Source organism: Eulemur rufifrons, chromosome 3 (assembly GCF_041146395.1).
Source record: "Eulemur rufifrons isolate Redbay chromosome 3, OSU_ERuf_1, whole genome shotgun sequence".
NCBI classification, from domain to species: domain Eukaryota; kingdom Metazoa; phylum Chordata; class Mammalia; order Primates; family Lemuridae; genus Eulemur; species Eulemur rufifrons.
In genome coordinates, this window is record NC_090985.1 from 35,282,896 (window position 1) to 35,307,809 (window position 24,914).

Sequence of the window (24,914 nt, forward strand, 5' to 3'; positions counted from 1 at the left end):
TTTTTAAAAATTTTTTTATTAGAGCCCCTAGTGTGATTTGGGATATCCACATTTGAAAAAAAGATGTTAACCAAATAGCATATGCTAAGAAGAAAACTCTGCAGTAGGTGGGCAAATTTCCTTGTTCAAATGGAGCAATGCCCCCACATTTGACATAATTGTGGAAAAAATCCTGCTATGATACAGCTCATTGTTATGTAGGTTCAGTGACATTGCAGGTGAAATCACATTTTTGAAAAACAATGGGATACTGTGACAGATTTATATGATATAGGGTATCTCTAACAGGGACCCTCCACCCTCATCCAGACTGAAGACCTCCAGATCAGTTCTTGTCTTACCAGTAGCTCTTGAAGCAAAGCTGGGGGCCTCTTGGTGTTTGAGGTTGGTTGTCACACTGATGTCGAAAAAGGATTTATCTTTTGAGTTATAGGATGTTATTGCCTGAGGGACCTCAGAGAGCTTCTGCCCCAGGCTGCTGATTTTAACCACAAGGAAAATGAGGCCAAGGGAGGTGAAATGATTTGGCTGAGGAAAAGGAGCCAGCATCCCTGGCATTCTGTGTCACAGACATCTTGTTGCTGAAGTCACAAATAGCTACGATTTATCAAAATTTTCTTCTGGAGTAGTAATTCAGAGGATCAGCAGCTTTGAAAAGTGCTCATAAAAATAGGTCTAACTGGGCTTTGGGCAAATCAGAGAGATAATGATACATCAAATTACCTTTACTTGTACTTTACATTCATTGATCATATTTTTAAAATACATGTTTATTTTCTGTTGGAATTCTTTGAAGGTTTTATGATTTGTGCTGAAAACTGCCTACCTATGAATTCCCTGACGACAGAGTCTGTCTCTTCTGTAGTTTTTTTTTTTTTTTTTTTTTGGCTCCTGAAGAGTCTGACATGGCACCTGTTTAGAATGCAAATAATGTTACTAGTAGCTAACGTTTATTGATCACTTACTATATACAGGCACTGTGCTAAGCATCTTGCATGTATTATTTCATTTAAGCTTTACAACAACCGTAGGAGAGATGCCTTATCATCATCTTCCTTTTAAAGGTAAAGGAGCTGAAATTAAGTAACTTGCCTAAGGCAACAAGCCCCATTAAGAAGCAGAGCTGGGACTGAACCCAGGTAATCTGAATCCAGATCACACACATTTAACCACTAGAAAGGTTATAGAGCTGCTTAATAACTGTTTGTGGAATAGAACTAAACTGACTGGTTCCAACCTAATACCTCTGCACTTGTTGGAGAATGTCCTCAGGGATTCAGGAGGCAATGATCTCATCTCTGAAAATGACCAAGGGGCAGAGAACTATGTCAATGACGAGAGTAAAGTGGACTTGGCAAAAGGAGACATTTGACCTGTGCTCTCCTGGAGGGCTGCCCTGGGTTGGGGTAAGGGGTGGGCTGCTTAGAAAAATATCACGCTGACTCCCAGTGTTAAGGTCATAAAACAGCCCATCTTTTATACAGTAGCTCTTAAGGAAGGGAAGGTTTGGGGGAGGGAGGATTTTGAATTTATTGGCTTTGGAGAGCAGGAAAGAAGAGAAAAAGGGGTGACTGAAGGCGGGAGAAGAAAATAGAGAAGAGAGAATGAAATCAGGAGGTAAGAACCATGGGGCACAGTCTTTTTGCTCAAAATTGGGGGTGTCAGTTAAGTGATGGTGTGCCAAATTTTATATTGTGACAATTTTTAAATAGTAGACAAATGTCAATAAGTATTCCTTGATACTGTGATGCAAAGACCCACATAATCTGTTATAGATGGGAGTTTCTGAAAGTCTTTAATCTTGAATGAATCTTCTCACATTCTTGACATGTGGGAAAGGTGGAGAAGTGAGAAACTCCTGGGAACTGGGATACCTGGCATCTGTCCCTAGTTCCCACAAATCTGCCAGGGAACGCTAAGCAAGACACCTGACTCCTTGGGAATCAGTTTTCTCATCTGAAAAATGAAAGGCTTGGAAAAAGCACATAATCCTTGAAATTCTTTCTGGCAGGATTGCTTTCTCCAATTCTCTTCTCCCAATCTCTCTTGCACTCCTCTCCTGTAAACATTTGCTCATTCATTCATTTATTCTTCCCTCCATCTGTTCAATAAGTATCTCTTAAGCACTTGGGACTCTAGAACTGTAACAGTGAATACAAAACCCTTCTGGTCTCGAGGAGCTCACAGTCTAGTTGGAGAAATATAAATATTTGGAAAATAGTGCCTTAGAAAATGGCCATAAAAGAGGTGCATTCTCAGTCTTGACATAGCACACGAGTGGGGATGATTCAGTGTGATCAACCAAACTTAAAACAAATTCTTCAGAGAAAAAGAGAAACTTGGATGTTCTGTAAGTTTTTTCTCATTTTTCAAGTGAATGTTTCTTTTGCAGGAATAAAGTAAGATTTAAAATCCCTCATTCCCATAGATTACAAGTTTTTAGGAATCACATAAAACACCACAATTTTTCTTCACTGGAGGTTGTTTTACTTATATTAGAAGTGATGTAGCTCATAAAAAGGAGCCAGTTCAATTCAAAACACATTTATGGGGGGCCCACAGGGGACCTGTACCAGGCAGTGCCTTCCTGGGGAAGAAAAAGCCTGCAGGTTTTGGATGCAGACTGTGAATAGCATTTCTCTACTTATTAATTGTTGACCTCGAGCAGACTGTGCGTATCTCTAAGTTCTCTCAGCAGAAAACATGCTACCTCACTAGGGTACTAGGAAGACTTCAGGAGATGGTGCTTGTAAAGTGTCAAGCCTGGGGCTCCAGGAACATTCTGTGTTTCCTTTGGTTCCCGGGGGATGTAGGTGATACAGAGATGGATAGGATTTGGTCTCTGAGTGCCCTCAGGGATTGACAATTTGGGAACTTTGTATGGCAGGAAACTCAGTAGGAAGGAATGAGTTCTGAGCGAAACCCTGCCACTAACGGAGCTGTTTGTTGCTGGAGAAGTTCTCAGTTTCTCCCTCGGAACTGTGCCAATATCCTCTAGTTGCTTAAGTCAGAGTGAGAGAGGCTGGTCTGCAAATATCCATGTGAAGAATAATCCCCACTGGAGGAATGGGGCAAGGAGAATGCTCCCCAGACCAGTCAAGCTTGCATATGAGTTGGGCTTGTAATAAGTTGCAGAGGAAGAAAAAAGATAACACATAGACTCCAACAGAAAAATTACCCCCAAGGCTGTGGACCCATTCATTGTCTTTGATGAGCCAGCAGAGCACTGTGGCCAATCACATGGGCTGTGAAATCTGACTGCTTGGTCCTGCTCTGCTACTTAAGGTGACTTCTGAGCTTCACGTTTCCCCTGTGTTTAAAATGCAGATAATACATACCTGCTTATATTGTTGCTGTATTAAGTGAGATTGTGCCTGCAATGACAATGACTCAGAATAGTAATAGTGCAGGGCACATAATAGCACAATTATTAGCTGATATTATTCTTTTATAGGACTGAACAGAAATACACTCCTGAGTTCATTCAGTTGATATTTACATTGCATGTCTTCTCGGTTCCCACTGTTCTGCCTGACTCTTGTTGCTACCTCCATCAGAAGGAACAGTCAGGCAACAGGGAGGTAGAGCAGAGAGTAGTTTTTTGTCTCCAAACCATGTTCTCCTCTTTACTTACTGAGAACACTCTAGTGGCTTTGCTTGGAGTATTTAAATTAAATTAAGTACATTTGGGACTAGAATTGACTTTTTTCTTTATTACATGAAATTGCATGAGTGCACTTAGGAAGCACTCATACAAAGAACATGAAAAAAGCAATCTTTAGTTTATGTAGAATATGGCAACATGGGCCTAACAGTGTAACACTGGTATCAAATACATCCCTCCCTCCTCCTGCCCCTGCAGCACTTTCCTTTCCTCTACCACTTCCTTATGAGGGTAGAAAACGAATTCACAAGTTATCAGGTGAAATAAAGAAATAAGGATACTTTTTCTTTGGTTGCCTAGGCTGGGAAAAATATTTTATCTAACAAAGTAGCACTATATGGAGTAAAAAGAACAATTTTGCAGGCAGTGGAAAAAATACTGGATTTAGAGTCTGCCAGGCTCAGGGACATTAACTTGCAGTGAGATTTTATTGTTTCAGTTTCCATTATTATAATACGCGCATCTCAGGACTGCTGAGTGAATGAATTCAGACACTGCATGTATAACAAGCAGTGCAGTGCCTGGCCCAAGATGGGAGCTCAGAAAGTAGTATCCCATATCGTAGCATCCTCATGTTTCTCTCTGGTAAACTTGGGATCATTATATTTACTTTATAAAGTTGTCATGAGGTTTAAAGAGGGATTAATGTGCATAAAATTCTATACTTAGTAAAGTGTCTCATACATAGCAGTTCTTGGGGAGTATTGTGTTTTTGTAAAAATATCAGAATTTATATGTCCAGATTAGGTTTTCAAAGTTCCTATCATATCTGAAAAATATTGTCTACTTGGGATGTTTCAGACCCTAAGTACTTTATATGCCTTAGCTGATTGAATTCTCAGAACACTGAGATAGGTACTGTCATTGCCCCTATTTTATAGATGTGAAAACTGAGACTCAGAGAATTACTTTAACAAGGTCTAATAGCTGCTACATGGCAGAGAGATGAAGCACAAGTCTTTCTCCTTTGAAAATCAGCTCATAACTCATGCTCCTGTCCTATCCTCTAGAAGCTGCTTTACTTAGAACATCCTTCTTAACAGCAACTGTGTTCTATGAAAATGGGGCTTTTGTTTTATGGTCTCAGCTCACTTCTGATCCTGATTGGTATTCATCCTATTTGACTCTAGATATTGTTTATTTACTTCCAAAATCCAAAACTATCGCTAATGGATCTGACCTCACAAAGGATACTTAAGAGAGTAAGTGAGGTTTCTGAAGACTATTCTCAAATCTGAGATTGCAGACTTTGGGAATTACGGTGCAGCACCCCCCTCCCGCCCCAGCTTCTTTCCTCCACCAAGTGACTACTTTAGAGATGAGTTGTGGAATGAAAGAAGATGTATCGATAGTCATCTTTGACATAAAAAGGGAGTGCAAAGGGAATTCACATTGGTTGATTATTCACTATCCATCAACCTCTGTATTCACATCTTATTTTATTTCACATAATAACCTGAGGCAGTGTTTTATTAGAGAAAGCAAGGCTAACAAGTGACAGTAGAGATTCAAATGCAGGTCCATGTAACACAAAGCACATTCTCTTCCCACTCTACCCCACTGCAACAGTAGATTAGAGCACTGAGAGCTCTCTTGGTTTCTTGGGCCCAGAGAGCACCCCTGACTTCCCATCCCCACTCACCCTCCCCTGGTTTGTTGTCAGTCATCTTACAAATGCACCTCCTTGGTTATAAGGCCCATGGGCGAGACTGAGGCCTGCAACTGAAAAAGTAACTCAGATACGATTCACTAATGACAGTATGTAGGGTCAGTAGTGCCATCGCTGTTCAGAAGAATAAGCCACCACTGTTCTGCCTCTTTTTAAGATGAAGCGCATCCTGCCAGGACCATTGTCCTACCCCAGTCAGCAGTGCTCTGAGTAAGAAATAGGAATGAGGAGGACAGAGGTACTGAACAGTCTTTGTATAATGATGACAACAAAGATGATGCTTGCTTTACATAAAGCTAGGTGTGCACAAGTTTACATATATGCGTGTGTATGTTTTTCTTGGCTCTGGGAAAGATGGTGTATATTTCTGAGCAGCTTTATGCAACGAAATCCAGAATTTAAGTTTTATCCATGTCAGTCTCTGTTTGCTTTCAGATATCCAAGAATGGTTTTCAGAGTATTTGAGAAAATGAGAGGTGCAGATGGTTTTCACTGAGGCATGGTTTCAAATTTAAAGAGGATTATGGCCCATGAACCCCAGAAATGGTGGGTAAAGGTGTGAACCTTTGAAATTCCAATTGCAAACCAGTCTGAGGAGGTATATACTTTTCAGAGCACAGTATGTCATTGTTAGCATATTTTTTTCTTGGCCAAGGGAGACGAGGGAGGAGCAGATACATAACATAATCTTCAAATGAAACTGAAGCAGCATGTGATGGCAGCAGTTTGGACTCTCTGGTGAATTCAGTCAAGAAAGAAATCCCCAGCTGTCTACCATTGCAGTTAGCTTAGCTTGTTGTAATCTTTATTCTTTGTATCTGCAGAGCTGAATGTCTACACAAATCAGCCCCTGCTGGGAGGGCTCTGCGGTCATCTTGACACACCCACCCCTTTATTTTACAAATGATGGCACTAAAGCCCAAGATGACAGCATCAGTTATTAGGAGAGAAAGCTCTGGAACCCAAAGCCTCCTGGAACTGAGGCAATTATACATCAACTCTAGGCTTTTAATAGTGGCTCATATTTATTGAGTGTTTACTATATGCCAGATATAGACAATGGAAGGCACTACCAGCCCAGTGGAGGTGACAGATGCTCGATGACAACTTGGAATAGAGGAGAGAATAGAATAAATGCAAAAATCTAAGTCTGAATTTGTTTGCAGCCTAGAGGAAGGAAGGCCTTCTTGGAGTGAACTCTGAGCACTGGGTGTTACGTTATGAATGCTCCATGGGGTAGCATGGGGCTCCTGAGGCTCAGAGAGCTTGATTAGCCCAAGCTAGTAGGGGACATATTTGTTCCAAGTCACAGAACTTTCCAGGTGCAGGGAAACTTTGTTAGATTGTGGGGGGAAAAGGTAGCATTTTCTCCTGTGTGGGTGGCTTATACTTCAAAAGACCATGTTTTGTCAACTACTGCACATAAGCAAGTGACCTCCAGGTATGGATCTTCAGCTGCCTGCTATCTCCATCTGCCTTTCTCCCCTGATCTTCAAACTTGGGGTGTCCTAAACCAAGCTTTTAAAGTGCTAATGAGAAGAAAGTGGGTGCCTGTTTATTTACTAATTTTTTTAAAGAATGTCTCTTGAAGGTGATTTCTCAACACTTCACTTTGCCAGGGAAGAGTATTTATTCCTGTACAATCTTGTAAGGACAAGATTCTTCCTTTAGTGAGCTGGAACCTTTGCCAATCTGAAGCATGGACTCTTAGAGGACATTGATGAGCATCTCGCTGGAGGCACAAGTTCAGTACTGCCAATACAGGGAGATAAACATCTCATACTTTCATAATGGCTTTCCTGTGCACAAAGTACTTTCTCATCTATTATCCTTTAACTCAACATAACAGGCTCTTTTGCCTTCATGAGGGCCCAAGATCCCATAGCCACCAGGGTATGTGTGGCGCATCCCTCTCATTCTTTTCTCCTCGAGATGTGAACTTGTCAGGCCTCTGAACATTCTTTATACTATAGTAATTTCATCACTTTCTTACTTTATATTTGCTCCACTTTATATATTTGTTAGTTGTCTATTTCCCTACTAGCTCCATGAGAGCAGGGGGCATTGTCATTACTGAATCTCCAAGGTACATAATAGGCGCTTAGTAAGCATTTGTTGACGGTTGAGGTGATACATTTTCATTTGACGATCACTCTGCTACTTCTTGGGCCCAATGTTAACACAGAATCTCTGTCCTGGGGCACTCCATTGTAGTCAACGGGAAGGATCAGAGGACAGACATAACCATAAGAGATGGCAGAAACTCGGTCCTGGGGCAGGCCGCAGGGCCAACCTTCCACTTGGAGGGAGACCAGCTACCAGGCTGCTATCCAAGGCTCCCTTGGTTTGAATTACAGGTACCAACCCTGCGGTGCTTCCTAAAGGCCTAGGTTTTTTAAAAAATCCAATTTCACCCTCAATCAATGGTGAGAAATTAAATAGATTCTTTGGTTTAAGTAGATTGAGCTAGTTTTAAAAATAGCCATCTACTGGGGCCGAGGAGTGAGCTATCTGTTGGTACTTTTTCCAATGAAATTTGGCATCTACTTAGCATTGAACACCCTTTGCGGCTCGGGTAATGCTTTTTACACTCCCTGACCCTTTCCTCCAGGTTAAAAAAAAAAATGCAAAGGAAAGATTAGAAAATTGTAACGACAATACCAATTCATTTGTCTTCACTCTGCATTTTAGCGACCTAAGCACGCTGCACAAAACTCACCTTCCAACGGCGACGAGCGCCCTGCCAGGGGAGGGAGGCGGGCAGGCGAGGAGGGCGGGAGCGGGCGAGCGGGCAGCTCCAAGCCCCGGCCCCAAGAGGCCGCCCCGCGCCCCCTGCGCTCGGCCCGCAGCCCTCGGCGCGGGAGGCGGCTCGCACGGCCTCGCTTCCTGCACCCACACCGGACTAAAAAAGAACACGCACAACTTTTTTTGGTCCCCCTTCTTGCAAAACGCTCGCGTAACGAGCTCGCTGAAGTAACCGCTCCGGGGGCGGCTCGGGGGCGCGGGTTTCCGCGGCGCGCGCGTCGGAGCGAGGCCCCGGAGGCGGCGCGGGCGCGGGCTGGGGCGGGCTGGGGGTGGGGCGCGGGCGGCGGGGCGGGGCGGGGGCCGCGGCGGGGGGCGGCGGCGCGTGCGCAGAGCACTTCCTTGTTTGTCCCCGTGACTGGAGCGGGAGCGCCGCCCGCCCGCCTGCCCGCGGGAGTGTGCGCTCAGTCAGTCGGGCCCTAGCCGCCGCTTGTCAGAGTGTCTGAGGAGGCAGCGCCGGCCGCCCAGAGCTGCCCGGCCCGCGGACGCCCCAGCGGCTGGCGGAGCCCAGACCCGACCCCGCGCCGCAGCTGCGTCCCCTCCCCCGCCGCTGAGGAGCCGCCGTAGCCGCCGCCGGCATGAGCAGAGGGAGGCGGGTCCTGGAGAGCCCCCTGCCTCGCGCGCGGCTCGGAGTTTGAAGGGCCCCGCGCCGAGCGCCGCAGCCGCCTGCCTCTGCCCGCCCTTCCTCCAGCCGCCGCCGGGGACAGGAGCTGCGCGCCAGGCCGGGCGGCAGGCGGCGGGTGGCGGGCTGCGCGCGGGGCGTTCATGAGCCGCCGGGCGGCCCGCGGCCCCGGGAGCCTGCGCCGTGACTCACCCCCCGCCCTCGCTTGTGTCTTGCCCCCCCGGCAGGATGCCGGACCAGATCTCCGTCTCCGAGTTCATCGCCGAGACCACCGAGGACTACAACTCGCCCACCACGTCCAGCTTCACCACGCGGCTGCACAACTGCAGGAACACCGTCACGCTGCTGGAGGAGGTAGGTCGGGGCCAGGCACCCCGGCCCGGCTGCGAGGACGCTCGCTGTCCCCGCTCGCAGCCGCTGCCTCGCGGTTGGATAGTCTTTTGCTTTCTGAGCTGGGGAGGGAAGTGGGTGTTGGGGGCTGGGGGAGCCACACCCCCTCCGGCAGCCCCCTGCTCACAGGTGAATAGGGAACTTCAGACGTGCGGTCCCCTTTCTCATTTGCCCTCCCTCCCCGGGGTCCTGCGGGTTTAAAGGTCGGGGAGAAGACTGGGCGAGCTCTGGACACTCCGAGGAAGGCAGAAGAGGGAAGTCTTCTCCCTATGTTGCACTGCTCAGCGCTTCCACATCATTGTGACCCTTTCTTAACCCGTGAAGTAGGTGGCGTCAGGCCACTGAGGGCACAGAGGCAAAGCAGCGTGGCCAAGGTCACCAGCAAGGAACTGGGAGATGGGCAGTGAAGGCACCTCTGCACGGCCTGGCTGGGCCACGCAGGCTTAGCTGCGGAGGCAAGGGCCGGTGGAAAAATCCCAAAGGAACATGAGAGATCTCAAGCTGGGACTGTCTCCACCCTGGGACTCCTCCCCGGTGCTTAAAGCCCAGGTGGAAAGAGATCTGTGCAGATGGGTCCCGGGCTCCCCTTGCCCAGGGGATTTATTAGGGCTCTGGCTGCTGCGCCAGCAGGACCTGCCCGCAGGGCACTCATAGACTGTGAAGGAAGCTCTGAGGTCAGTGCTGCCTGCCTGAACCGACCAGAGAGGGAGAAGGGAGGCCTGAGGCTGCAGTGAAACAGCTCCTCTTATCTGGACACTCCAGGAAAGCGTTGGAGGGTGTCCTGGGGGGTGTCCGGGGACATGGCCAAGGGCAAAGATATTTCCTCTTAAAATTTTAAGTGTATTGATAGAGTGGGATGAGTAAGGAGGAACCCGAAAGCCCAGGAGCTGCAGAAACCTCTGAAGCCTCAATAAAAATAGGATATTTGCCTAGGAACTCAGCACCATCTGTAAGTGTCATAAAGCATCATTCCAAACAAGCCAAAGCTATTTCAACTGAGAAACGGTGGAAGTTAGGAAGGGAGATGATTTTCCTTGGGTGGATTATCATGTGGTTGGTCTATTTGAGGTTTGAGGAGCTCATTCTGATTTAAACCCACCAAGACCAGCCTTCTGTAATATTGGGAAGATTAGGTTTCTGTGGGCAGACTGTTCTTGAAATGGGGTTTGATACTTATGTTTTGATACATGTAGAACTGGTATTCAGAAGTACAGGGGTCCTAAATCTTAGAAGAGGGGAGAATTCTGTTAGCACTGTGTCCCATCTTGCTTGTCTGCCTGGTGCTTTAAATTAGCCTGAATGTTTCATTTCGGTTGGGGATGGTCTTAGAGTTCTCTCTGGAGTCAGTATTGGGTGATTGAAGTGAATTTTGAAGTGAGTGGAGAAATAGCACCTAACTAGGTTTGTTTGAAAGCTAGAGATAAATGGTTTTGGGGGGGGGGATGCCTTTGTGAACTGTCAGTCTGTTGCAGTAGCCTCACCGTTAGGAGTTGCCAGGCATTCAACCCCATGATGAGTCTGTCCATTACTTAATTGTAATATATTGGAATAGGCTGATACAGGAGCATTTTGCATCCTTTTTCTGTACTAATTGTGTATACTTCTAAAGGATCTGACATTGCTTAGACTGAGTGGTTATTTTCCTTCTAGATAAGTTCTTCAGTCCCTACAAATAGAGCTGTTAGTTCTATTTCTGCACATTCGGATAGTGTTACTGTATTCTGTTTGCAGGATATGATAAGGGTAAGTAGTTGGCGATGCTGTTTGTAGGGGCATGTGTACATATTTTGCAGTAACCCATAGGATAGGGTTAGTGTTCAGTTATATGAAGCTGCTATTGATCTTGGTTCAGGATAACTAAATTTAACAGCAAATGCAGCAGATAGAATTTTTTTTTTTTTTTTTTGGTGAAGAATACTGTTTTGCAAGGTTAGGTAGAAAAATAGATTCAACCATAGTGCAAATATGATCACCTGTGAACTTGGGAAGGAATTGGAACCAGGCTGGAAGTTTAAAAGTGTCATGTTAGAGTACATTGATAATATTCATCTTCTAAAAAGTATAACAGTAAGTATTTGATTCAGGATGGCACAGTAATTTTGTAATTCTTTTTCTGAACTTGAGTATAGTATTGGTCAAGAAATCATTGTCTCCAGCCTGTATCTTTTAATTCTTGAATCATATTTCATGAGGTTGGACTCTGAGTGGTTACCTTTTGCATGACTGTGAAATGTGTGCTTTAGCTTTTTACTGATGAATAACCACCACAATTGAATGTTTATTTTTCCCCTTAAGTTTACATATATGGAAGTGGTACATTATTATAAATATCTTAAGGTGGATCACAATTCAATTCTTTAAAAATATGGAGCTTCTGGTTAACCTCCTTCCTCCCCCAAATGTAAGGAAAAATTTGGGGGCATACCACAAAATCTTGTTGGCGTATGCTTTACAAGTGAGATATTTGGAAACTTTAAGAATGTGGCTTGTGTTATTTTGTGGTTATTCGTAGGAAGAGAACTTTTGGGTACTTTTTTGGTGATGTGGAAATTCCAGAACAGGAATTACTTTGGATAACTTGGAATTCTTCTTTTTAAAAAAAATATTTTCCTAGTTCTGGTAATTAAGTAGCATCCTGTTTATTTATGCCCTTTTTTGCCCTTTCAATTACTAATTAACATACATAGAGCTTAACTAAAAAACTGTGAGATCTCCAAGCTCAGACCCCCAAATGAACCCATACTCTCCCTTTTGCTATGTGTCCTTGAAGAAGAGTGTGCTGTGTTGTCCAGATGTTGATGCTTTTATTTAAATCTCTCTGTGACGAGTACTTTAAGAAATGGATTAAAAATATATGTTAAGAAGAGGCAAAGAGTTTACTTCTGGGCTTCACCTTTGAGAGTAAACGGTTTCATGTGGCTGTGGGAGTCATGGTTTGGCTGGCACACAATGAGTGGCTGCCTTGAGGAGGCAGGAATGGATCAATTGGTATTCTGCCAAGGTTTCATCTTGATGTGTGTTTTCCAAGCAGAAAGCCAGTGTTTTGCTTATTCAGCAACCAGAGCACACTGATGTGTGCCATTTTACTTGTGACCGTTTGGAAGTTATGAGTAAGTAAGTGGGAGAAGTCAGGGTTTTCCTGAGAAGGGAGCAGGGAGGCATTTGAGGACCTGTGTAGGAGACAGTAGGAGTGAATCTCCACTAAAAGGCTTAGAGGAGCTAATACTTAATGCCTTTTGAAAGAGGGAGAGTCCAGCATGATAAATGAAGGTCTGCTTGGTTATTTTATATCGGGCCAGCTCTGTATTTTGGTGACAATAGAGGAGGCATGTTCTGCCCATTTATTGAGCAGCTGCTCTGTACCAGGCCTGTTGTGGGCAAATGGCATGCATTATTACATTTAACTGTCATATGAATTCTGTGAAGGAGGGATAGTCGTTATCTCCATTTTACAGAGAAGAAAATTGAGGCCCTGAGAAGTGAAATGATTTGTCTCTTAAGATCAAGTGGCTAGTAAATAAAATGGGGTTTGGAAATCCTTTAAACAGTTAAGACGTAAAATAGATGTTCTGAGTGTCTGCAAAGATATATTTCAGGGGCTTTGTAGAGAACATAGAAGGCTTCGCTTTTGTTGCGCCTTATCGTTTTGGTCTCATGAATCAGGTGCCTAAGTTCCTTAGAGGCTTAGTGTTTCTTAATGCACACATTTTGGGTAGATCTTAATAGTGATACTTAAATATACTACTATTTTTTCCTCCTATGCTTTCAAAGATTTGGATATGGGTTTTCAGATTTAAATGTAGGAACTTCTTTGAGTGTAATCCGTAAACAGCATTCAGTCACATTTTGGGGGAGCATCTGCTATGTACAAGTCATTTTGCCAATCCCTGCTGAAGTATTGGGGTTATAATCTGGATTGTAATATGGAGAAGCTAATGGTCTTTGAGAAAGAAAGAAGGCTATTTACTCTTAACAAGGTAGAAAGGGGCTGTTCATAGGTGGGGGAAATAGTATAGAACATTCATCCCAAGAATTTGAGCTAAATCACTCAAATTATCATGCAGTCAGTATACAGATTGTTAAGTGCCTTGTGTGTGCCCAGTAGTGTGCTAGGCCCAGGGATACAAAGATGAAAAACTATCTCCTGTACAAAAGCAAATTATGTAACCAAAATGTTTGTACCCCTGTAATATTCTGAAATTAAAAAAATAAATAAAATGTTAAAAAGAAGGAAAGAAAAAACTCTGCCCCCAAGAAGTACAATCTAAAGTTTTTCTTAAGGGAACTGGCAATCAAGTGTGGGTCAGGCATTAGAGAATTGTCTTAACATATTCAGATGGTGTCTTCAGTCCTTTCTGAAGGGATAGAAACATTTGACTGAATGAAGATATGGAATGTAGCAGTAACAGTTCGTAACAGTAACAAAAGTCATCAGTTATTAGTGTTCCTACTATGTGCAAGGCTTATATGTACTATTATTTAATTGCTTCTGGGCCTTCGGCTAAGATCAAGTACATACTATTATTTAATGCCTATCTTCACCCTTCTATTGTCATTGGCCCCATTTTCTAAGTGAAGAAATTGAGGATTGCAGCAGTTAAGTATTTTGGTTAGGGTCATAGAACCAGTAAAGTGGGCTTGGGATTAATCCCACTTCTGTAGAGTGCTCATGCATGCCAGTCAGTTCATCTGTATGTGTTCTTTCAGTCTCCATGTAAGTTTTAATTTTTTCCATGTGCTTTTGGGTGCTTTCCTCCATGCTGATGACCAGAGGTCATCAGCCTTTGGTAAGTGCTGTTAGGTCCTCAAGTTTTCTGCAGAATCGTAGACATGGGAGTTCTGTGGCCAGGGTTTGACATCTGATCTTGTTTATCCGCTCCCAGTTTTCTAGAATGCAGGTGCATTATGTCTTTTAAATTTTGAAAGCTAGTAAATTTAATAGGAAGTGTTACTTTATATAGCAGATACTAAACTTAAGGAGCCCATTAATTGCTCTAAGGAAGTTATATATAGTCTTAAAGAAAAAAGAAAAGAAAAAAGAAAAACGTTCTCAGGAGGGGTTTAGATAAAATCAAGGTTGATGCGTTTGTTTAAGGTAAAAAAAAATGTGTTTGGGTCTGTCCCTGAGCTCTTGAAGATAATACAACAAAAAGGCAAACAAATCTGTCTGGAGTACCTGTCCCACACAGAATTCAAGGCTCTGTGGCCTATACCTTTGACCCTGTCTGTGGGTACTTAGGATGAATTTTCTCCGGATGAAACCAGCAAAGGTCATTGAGTGAACAAATTTGCCTACAGAATCAAGGGAGAAGGAAACTTTCTTTTTGTGCTAGAACTCATGCTCTTTGTAAAACAAGGCACAAACCCATTAGCCAGATAGTCCGTGCTAGCGCTTTTTGCCCTTGATATATATATCTTTGGGGTTTAAAAAACAGTTTTTACGTCTGTCATCTAAATGCCCATTCTGAAAGCATTCTTATCGTTGTTCTTTCACATGTGAATAAATCCAGGCTCAGGGAGGTTAAGTGACTTGTCCAAGGTTGCATGGTAGTAAACAGTAGACTTGGGCTCTGACTGCAGAATCTCTGAATTGAAAACCCTTTCTATTTCTTTTGCATTTCACTCTTTTATGCTTCCTGTCTACCAGGTTTTTTTGTCTTGCAGGGTCCATGAAAAAGATGTCTATTAATTATTTTTCTTATCTCTATTTGATTTTTAGTGCCAGATAGAGGAGGGAAGAAAAACGAAAAGACAATTGCTTTCCTCTGTTCTGAGACCTCTTTTTGGACTTTTCTTTACATCTCTGCCTTTTGTGGTCAAAGACAGTGCTGCCAGCAGTCCTCTCTGGACTGGGCAGATGTGAAAATGGCTCTGTCGCTTGCAGCTCCACCCTGGCATACTTAGTCTGGGATTGTTAACCAACCTGTCTTTGCCTGTGAGCTGTCCACCACCCTGGCTGAAGAACCACTACTCTCAGTGGGAGTTATTACAGGGCTTGCTGGCTGTCTGCTTTCCAGCCTCTTGGCCATACACAGCCCTACCTTTTTGCTGGGTGCTAGTTACTCAGGGAATTGCTAAATCTGTGTTGAGGGACCTTAGAGGATATGTAGTCTGGGGCGGTGCCGATCTGGGAGCCTGATTGCTGAAAGGCCCGTGAAAGCTGTGTTGGGGGCCTAAGAGTTGCTTGCAGTATTGCAGAAAAATTAATAGATACCTCTAATAATGTGGTGTGGCATAACTCTTATTGCAAATATGTTTGGTTTTGGCTGAAATACATCAGCTCAGTGGTGTAGCACTGATTACTTCTGCTGATCTGTTGCTTGGATTGGCAGTTATAAAGTGGGGAAGCAAAGTGCTATCTCATTCCTGTGATTGTTTTACTAGAAGAGCCTTCAAGCTTTGTAGCTCCATGGGAGAAAGCTCATGAGTGACAGGGACCCACACAGATCTATTTTAGTCCTTTTGCTTTCAGATGTGGAGACTGAGGCCCAACGACGGGAAGGAAGCCATGCAGGAATTTGAATTCAGGGCTCCTGACTCCCAACCCTGGCTCTTTGCACTCCGTTCTCCAGCAGGGCTGTGGGGGTTGGTTGTACATGGTAGGGGAATCTTCTCCAGTACCACTCCCTGGAACTTGCTTCTAGACAGCAAGAGCAGAGAGGACACCTGAAGTTGGGAACCTGATGTTGCTAGCCCAATCTGCTGGTGTGAGTCTTGGTCTCACAGGACATGCTTTGTGAGGCCGTGGTAGTCCTCCCTGATGTCAGGCTAAGGGCCTTTCATCAGAAGCCATTTGTGGTGTTGGATGTTCAAACACTACCCAGACGTTTGCCTTCATTTTCTGTGGGTCCAGGGAGCCTCAGAGAGATGGTTTCCATTTATGTAACCTAGTAATTTGGAGACTAAAGCCAGATCTTGGCCTCATCCATTCCCACGTGTATTATTTAAACATGAGTAAGTGATGGGGCTAGAGATCACTTTATGTGTAAGCCTCCGTTTCTTCCTTTGATAAATGGCGTTATTTTTAGTATTAAAGGAGATAATGCATGTGATGCACTCAGGTGACTTCATGTGCTGGTAAAATGTGGCCCTGTGCATGTCAAGGTCTGACCAGTCAGATTAGTCAGCCCTCCTGTGGGGCAGGGAGGGAGGAGGTGAGTGAGAGGCCAGAGGTTTCCTTTATGTGGATAAGATGGGCAGGAGTTCTCTGCTGTGGACCAGTGGTGGCATTCGGGTTGAGGAGGGTGAAGTTGCCTAGGTTAATTGCAGCCATATTATTTCTAGTGCGTATCGGACAAGTTACTGAACCTTACTGTGTCTTGGTTCCCTCATGGGGATAGTACTTACCTCTTTGCCAATCAGTATATTTAAAGTGCTTACAACAGTGCCTGGCATAGTAAGTGCTCTATGAATGATTGCTCTTATTATCCTCATTACTGTTGCCCTTTATTATTATTGCATTAAGCCAGTAAATGTGTAACTGAGGAGATGGGACTTGGTAGACTCATTTTGGAAGGTGGGTGATGAGGTCAGATGACAGAGATGAGGTCACATAAGTGTACTTAAAGGATCTAGATGGAGAGACAGAGATGGGACTAAGAGGAGGACTAGGGCAACACTAAACATTGTGACCATTGTGGGTCATGGTCACAGCCAATTTGATCTGAAATAGGTTGTCAACTGAGTACAACTGTATACTCAGCCCTTAGTGGGTGCTGCTCGCTGAAAGAAGAGAACCAGTGACCAGTTCTCTCATCCAGGCCAGCCTGATGGGCTCTACTGATGCAGCCTCACAGCCTGTGCCTTCTTGTGTCACTGCTAATTTCTCTCTATTTGCTGCTGCTTTTTTTGTTTATTTGTTTGTTTTGTTTTTTGAGACAGGGTCTCATTCCATTGTACAGTGGCATCATCATAGCTCATGCAACCTCAAACTCCTGGCCTCAAGTGATCCTCGCACCTGGGCCTCCTGAGTAACTGGGACTACGGGCATGAGCCACTGTGCTCAGACTCAGTTTGCTTCTATACCCCCCTGCAGAGTCCCCTCCATTGGTACATCAAAGCTGCCGCTTTTGATTTTTGCTGGGACTTTTGGCTAATAAGCTGTTTTTTTTCTGTTACATAATAAATACAGGTAATTGATTTTGGTCATTTGTGGGGAGGTGAAGCATTTATGCCTTTGCCCTGAATGGAACAGAGCATGACAGCTAGATTGTGTGCTTTACTGATTACAGCTTGAAGCCCTGAGACCACAAGGAATTCTATTTTGGTTTGGAGGCAGGAGCCTTAAAGTGAAATGGATGTCCTTGAATTTGCATTTCTATGTGCTTCACAGCTTTTCAGTGTCAGTAAAATGAGCTTTACTTATTTGTGGGTAAGGGGCTAAGTCACATTAGGAGGCACTTGACTCTACTTGGTCTTAACAGACTCTGGGAGTTCACAGTGGGCTCTTTCTGGCTCAGAGCAGCCCTGTGTTGTGGTGATGTTTGTGATCAGTTATGTAAGAACTGAATTTTAATGATGAGGCTATGGTATTAATATAATTTTCCCCAGAGAACTGGAATATGTGTCCCTTTGACAAGAGAGCACCCAGTTTAGCCACTCAGCAGTTAGGAAAATAAAAATCAGAACCTCATCTGCCAAAGAGGTAAAGCCCAAAAGACTATTGCATTTTGGTACCAACTATTATAGAAAGCAAAGAGTTGGATAAGTTAATCTAGGCCATGCCTTTCCTGCCAGATGCGCTTTGGGTAGAGGAAAATATAAGCTCTTCTCAGTTCTCTCTATTAATAAGACAGCCTGGATACTTTGTATTTCTGTAGCACTGTACCCAGAGGCTAGGGCCAGGATGGCTATGTCCCCAGTGACTAGTGTAGCACCTGGCATACATTGGGCTATAATAAATATGATGATAACTGTATTATTATGACATAAACTCTACAGAGCTGGAAAAGGCCTTAGAGACCATCTAGTCCAATTCCTCCTTTTATGGATATGGAAATCTAGGCCCAAAAACCCAAGCGTGTAGGCTCTCTTGTAACAGATTCCTCCTCCCTCTTCCAACAAAACAAAACACAACTAGTTCAAGCAAAATGGGGGTTTATTGGAAGGACTCATAGGGAATGTGAACGGCAAGAATGATAGGAAATGAGAATATTCTCTTGGGCAAATGGCAGATAATGGCAGCCCTGACCCAACATTACCCCTAGCTCCAGTGTGTTATGCCTGATTGGTGTCTCTGCCTGATTCTGGGGACAGGAATATCTGGGAGGGAGAATTGGATTGGCTGAGCATAGATCAGGAGACCACCTCTGGTCCAGTCAGCTTTGCCCAGGACAGTGGGATTACGTGATGGATAGAGCTAAATCCTCCCCTTCAGCATTGGGGGGCGGGGGGTCCTCAGAGAAGGGTAGGAGGAATAGGGAAGCACACTCTCTATATACCCAGATCACACAGCATAGCTGGTACTAGGATCCAGGTCTTCCGCCTCACCTTCATGTTCCATTGCAGTTAAAGTTAAATAGAGATGACAGTGCCTTACAGGGTTGTGGGGAGAACCAGTAGGTAAAATAAGGCAGGTAAATATCTGCACCCAGCAGCACTTGGAGGATGTTAGTTTCCCTGCCTTTTACCTCTGTAAGTCTCACCTCCTCTTGATCTCTTCTGCTCTGTATTCATTTGGGGTACTTGGAAGGACTGCGGTCAGAGCACTGTGCTGCCTAGTTTTAGCTTTGCTGATGTGGTCAAGAAAGACCAACATTCCACCCTGGTTGTGGACAGAGAAGAAACATCCCAGTGCTATTAAATCCAAAGTGATGACATGGTGCTCTTTGAATAATCTTTCCATAGATGCCCAGGATGGATGGAAGACTAGGCAGGGCAACTAGGCTTTCTTTGGGAAAATTTCCCTCAGTGTTACATAAGAGACCGCTTAAAAGTCTCCTGAGGGCCAACAGCTTTTCTTCCGTTGAGTAGCTTCTTCACTGCCCAGTTACACACAAAATAAAATTTGAGTGTCTTCATTATTTTGAAGTGTGGGGAGTCTATGTTTCATTAATCATTTTTTTATGAAGCCCTTTTCCTTGTAATGTTTATTCACATTAATAGCGTTTACATAAAATTAGATACTCCTTATTTCCACAAAGTGCAAATCAAAATAAGCACTCACTGCTAGCCCAGCAGCTGCTGCTGCTTTAATAATAGTAATATTTTTCATAGCAGTGCAAGTGAATGCACTGCTTCCCAATAAATAAAATGGTGCCAAGTCAAATAATGCTGTCACCATCCCAGAGCTTCGGCATTTTGTGTATAAGAGTTTGAACAAATTCAGAATCTGTGAACACTACAATTAAGAACCTGCTGTATGCTGGGCACTGTGCTGGGTACTCTACCCACATCATCTCAGTTAATTTAATCCTTCCAACAGCTCTGTGGGTGCTGTTTCTCCATTTTACAGATGATGAACTAGGCTTAGGAAGGATTCAACCCAATTTGTACTCTTTCTACCTCAGACTCATCCTCAAGAAAAAATGCTATATAAGTACGTATAAATGAAATGCTAACGAAATAGAACAAACAGGAAATAGGCTTCTGCTGAAACAGATATTTAGGTTAGACTTGTAAAATAACTTCCTGATGGGGTATTAAATACCAGCCGATGGCCATGGAAGTAGGATTTTTTTCCTTCTGATTTTAGGGTAATTTTGTCAGTGATAGGCTAATGAACTAAGTTGTAATTCTTACTCATGTTTATACATGTCTTCACTTTTAGTAGATGGTAAGTGCCTCAGGACACCCTCTTTCTTTTTTATTTTAACCTAGTTGGCACTCACATATTTGACTAAAATTATGAAGATTATAGTGAAATTGCATTTGATTTATAATTCTTAAAGACATATCTGATAAAGGTTTTACAAATGCTGTTAAGTCTGCTTTTCTGGACTTCAGCTCTATGCCTACTGACTGCATAGAGCAGTTGGAAAAACCCACAATTACTAAATTTCCTGAATGCCGAGCCAAATTCTTGGTCTGTCCTTTTGGTGTGTGCAACCTGCAGTCTTTTGTTGGTTAGTAATACCAGTAACAGAAATAGCTCTCACTTTTTGAATATTAGCTCTGTATTGAGTACTTTACATAGGTTATTTCTAACGTTCACATCACTCAGCTAGTACCTGGTGGAGCCAGGAATCAAACCTAGGTTTGCTTGGCTCCATATCCTATACCCTCCTCTCCTCTGCCTCCTTGCCTTGCTTCGTTGGTAGTGATTTAGCTGCAAAATGCAAGTAAATAGAAGAGTCTGATTAGCATTTACTCTCTTGGTGGAAACAAACACATGTATACACACATAAACAAGACACCCATCTGCCAGTGGGAAAAGGAAAAACATTTTTCCCTCCTGATTTGTTTCCTTTAAGTTGAGGGGGAGACATTGAAATCTATATGATTTACGTCATTCATCTGGGGCAGCCAGTTCATGATGTGGCATGAGAGGATTTAATGAGAGAACTGGTCTTTTCAAAAGAGTTGACCTTGACCTTTCCGATTTTTCTTTATGGATTATAAAAGGTGACTCATGATTTTATCAGCAGTTGTACCCTGGGTTTGCTCTCCAACATTTTGCACTCTGTTATAATATAGTCTCATTTCTTCTACACAGCGTTTTGTTAGGCAACAAAACCACCATTTTCTCATTTGACAGATGAGGAAACTGAGGCTCAAGAAGTTAAAATGATTTGTCAAAGGTCACTGGACTGAAAAAGCATGATGAGACACGAGGTTGGTTCTGCCTACCAGTCTCACCCGCCATCCCCCAGTAGTTCACCATCTGAAAGAGACAGTCCTATATGGTGGGAGATGTTTTGTCAAGAAATTTGTAACATAATATCTTTAAAATTAAAAAATATGTTTTCATTATTGGATACTTTTGTGATACTTAGCATTAGTAAATCCCCCTTTCTCCCCACCACCTATCATTTGGTAGTCCTTTTCTCATTAGTAACTGAGTCTTCCAAGTGGTTTTTTACTTTGTGCATTTTTTTTATAGTTTATTTTTAACTTAAGTTTTTGTACATATACAAAAACAGACTAATATGAATCTCCATGTAACTATCACCCAGCTTCAACAATTGTCTGCTTTTGAACAATCTTTTCAGTTATACTTCCCCTCCCTCCTGATTTTCTGAAGCAATCCCAGATATTTTATTTCATTTATAAATATTTCAGTATATATCTCTAAAAGATAAGGACTTGGAAAAAAAACTGAACCATAATACCATTATCACATCTGAAAAAGCACTTCCTCAATATCATTAAATATTCAGTCACTGTTCTAATTTCCTTAGTTTTCTTTTTTAAAATGGTTTGTTCAAATCAAGATCCAAATGAGATCCATATGTTAAAATTGATAGTGTATATTTTCTTTTAATCTATGGGTTCTCCCCTCTTTTTTCTTGCAATTTATTTGTCAAGGAAACTGGTGGTTTTTCTCGCAGTTTCCCATAGTGTAAATAATGTTGATTTCATATTTGTGCTGTCATTTAACATGTGCTGCAATCTACTCTTAATATACTTTTGTTGCTAATAATTTTTTCTCGTTAAAGAATAAGAAGAATGTATTCCCTTTGTAGAAAATGAGGAAAAGCATAAAAAAGAAAATTTAACAGTCATCCATAATTCCACTAACCAGAGGTAGCCACTACTATCATTTCAGGTATTTCTCCCAGATCTCTCTCTGTCCTGTTTTTCATTTAGTACATCATAAACATTTCCATTTCATTAAAAAGTCTTCAGTAATACTTACAAAGAGGCATGTTGTTATATTAGTAATATTCCCCTCCTTTCCTTAAGTTACTTCCAACTGAAGAGTTTGTGTGTTTTAAACAATTTGGAGTTTAGCAATTGCCCCAAAGGGAGGACCTGTTGTTCACATCAAAGCAATGAATATTTGTACAGATCTGTAATTTTCTGCACTAGTATTCATAGATTCCTAAAAGTAGAATTATTGGGTCAAAGGCCAGGTATAGTCATAAATTTCTTGTATAGTTGTCATATTGCCGGCTTTTTCCACCGGAAAGGTTGTCTGCGCCTTGCTATACCCCTAGCTCTGGACAGACTATGAAAGTACTTTTCAAAAGAAAACTACAGACCAATATCCCTTATGAACAGAGATGCAAAAGTCCTCAACAAAATACTAGCAAACTGAATTCAACAGCACATCAAAAAGATAATTTGCCCTAATCAAGTGGGTTTCATCCTGGAGATGCAAGGATGATTGGTTCAACATATGCAAATTGATAACTGTGATTCACCACATAAACAGAAGCAAAAACAAAGACCATATGTTCATCCAATAGATGCAGAAAAGGCATTCGATAAAGTGCGGCACCCATTCATGACAAAAACCCTCAACAGACTAGGCATAGAAGGAATATATCTCAAAATTATGAAAGCCATGTATGGCAAACTCACAGCCAGCATCATACTGAAAGGGGAAAAGTTGAAAGCATTTCCCCTAAAAACTGGGACAAGACAAGGGTGCCCACTGTCACCACTTCTATTCAGCATAGTACTAGAAGTCCTACCAGAGCAATCAGGTAAGAGAAAGAGATAAAGGGTATCCAACTTGGGAAAGAGAAGGTCAAATTATCCTTGTTTGCTGATGATGTGATTTTGTATCTAGAAAACCCTAGAGACTCCACCAAGACTCTCAGAATTGATAAATGAATTCAGCAAAGTCTCAGGCTACAAAATCAATCTACACAAATCAGTAGTATTTCTATATACTAATAATAATCAAGCTGAGAGTCACATCAAGGACTCAATACCATTTACAGTAACTACAAAGAAAATAAAATACCTAGGAATATATTTAACCAAGGAGGTGAAAGATCTCTACAAGGAGAACTACAAAATACTGATGAAAAAAATCATAGATGACACAAACAAATGGAAAAACATTCCATGCTCATGGATTGGTAGAATCAACATCGCTAAAATGTCCATACTGCCCACAGTGATTTACACATTCAGCACAATCCCCATCAAAATATCAATGTCATATTTCACAGATACAGAAAAAATAATTCTGAGCTTCATTTAGAACTGAAAAAGATCTGAACAGCCAAAGCAATCTTAAGCAAAAAGAACAAATTTGGAGGCATCACATTACCTGACTTCAAATTATACTGCAAGGCTATAGTAATAAAAACAGCATCGTACTGGTATAAAAGTAGAAACATAGACCAATGGAACACAATAGAGAACCCAGAAATAAAACCATATAGCTATGATCAAGTGATCTTCAAGAAAGCAGACAAGAACATATTCTGGGGAAAGGAAGCCCTGTTCAATAAACAGTGCTGGGAAAACTAGATAGCCACATGCAGAAGAATGAAACAGGGCCCCTATCTCTCATCATATACAAAAATTAATTCAAGATGGATAAAAGACTTAAATGTAAAGCATGAACCTTAAGAATTCCAGAAGAAAATGTAGGAAAAACTCTAGACATTGGCCTAGGCAGAGAATTTATCACTGAAATGCTAAAGGTAAATACAGCAACAACAAAAATAAATTGGACTTAATTAAAAAGCTTCTGCACAGCAAAGGAAGTAATCAACAGTAAATAGACAACCTACAGAAGGGGAGAAAATATTTGTGAACTATACATCCAACAAAGGGCTAGTACCCAGAAGGATACAAAGAACTCAAGCAAATCAGTAAGGAAAAAACAACCCCACTAAAAAGTGTGCAAAAGACATGAACAGAAGTATTTCAAAAGAAGATAGACAAATGGCCAACAAACATGAAAAAAATGCTCAATATCACTAATCATTAGGGAAATGCAAATTAAAACCACAATGAAATACCATCTTGCCCCTATCGGAATGGCCATTACTAAAAAGTCAAAAAACAAAAGATGCTAGTGTGGATGCGATGAAAAGGGAACACTTACACACTGTTGGTGGGACTGCAAATTAGTACAACCTCTATGGAAAACAGTATGGAGATCCTCAAAGAAATAAAAATAGACTTACAGTTCAATCCAGCAATCCCACTACTGTGTGTCTACCTAAAGGAAAAGAAGTCATTTTATCAAAAAGACATCTGTGCTTGAATGTTTATCACAGAACAATTCACAATTGCAAAGATATGAAATCAGCCTAAGTGCCCATCAGTTCATGAGTGGATAAAGAAAATGTGTGTTGTGTGTGTGTATAACTGGAGACCATTATCCTAAGTGAAGTATCTTGGGAATAGAACAATAAACACTGCGTGTTCTCACTAATAAGTGGGAGCTAAATCATGGGTACACATGGGCACAAAGAAATATAAAGGACATTGGAAACCAAGAAGAGAGGATGGTAGGAGGGGAGTGAGGGATAAAAACTTACCTGTTGGATACAGTGAACACTATTCTGGTCATGGGCACACTGAAAGCCCTGACTTCAGCATTATACAAGGTATTCATATAACAAAAACATTTGTAGCCCCTTAATATTTTGAGGTTAAAAAAAAAGCACTTTTCTCTACATAGGGACAGCTTTGAGTGAGGTCTTGATTTAAAAGTTTCTCCAAAGGAACTCCTAGAATTGATAAATGAATTTAGTAAAGTCTCAGGATACAAAATCAATACACACAAATCAGAGGCATTCATATACGCCAATAACAGTCAAGCCAAATTTCAAATCAAAAGTGCAATATCCTTTACAATAGCCTCAAAGAAAATTAAATATCTAGGCATATATTTAATGAAAGATATGAGAGATATG

At 42.3% G+C, this 24,914-nt stretch overlaps 1 protein-coding gene across 4 annotated transcripts in view; it reads left to right on the top strand.

The window, feature by feature from the left end:
- Positions 1–5,832: 5,832 nt before the first annotated feature.
- Positions 5,833–24,914, top strand: part of ASAP1 (ArfGAP with SH3 domain, ankyrin repeat and PH domain 1) — a 272,495-nt gene continuing 253,413 nt past the window's right edge. For 3 of the 4 annotated variants that reach the window (XM_069465972.1, XM_069465974.1, XM_069465973.1), the window contains exon 1: positions 8,899–9,111. In XM_069465972.1, coding sequence (XP_069322073.1) covers positions 8,986–9,111 — 126 coding nt within the window. In that variant the 5' untranslated portion in view covers positions 8,899–8,985. Of the gene's footprint in view, positions 5,880–8,898; positions 9,112–24,914 lie in introns of those variants that run through there. The other variant, XM_069465971.1, reaches the window with a different exon arrangement.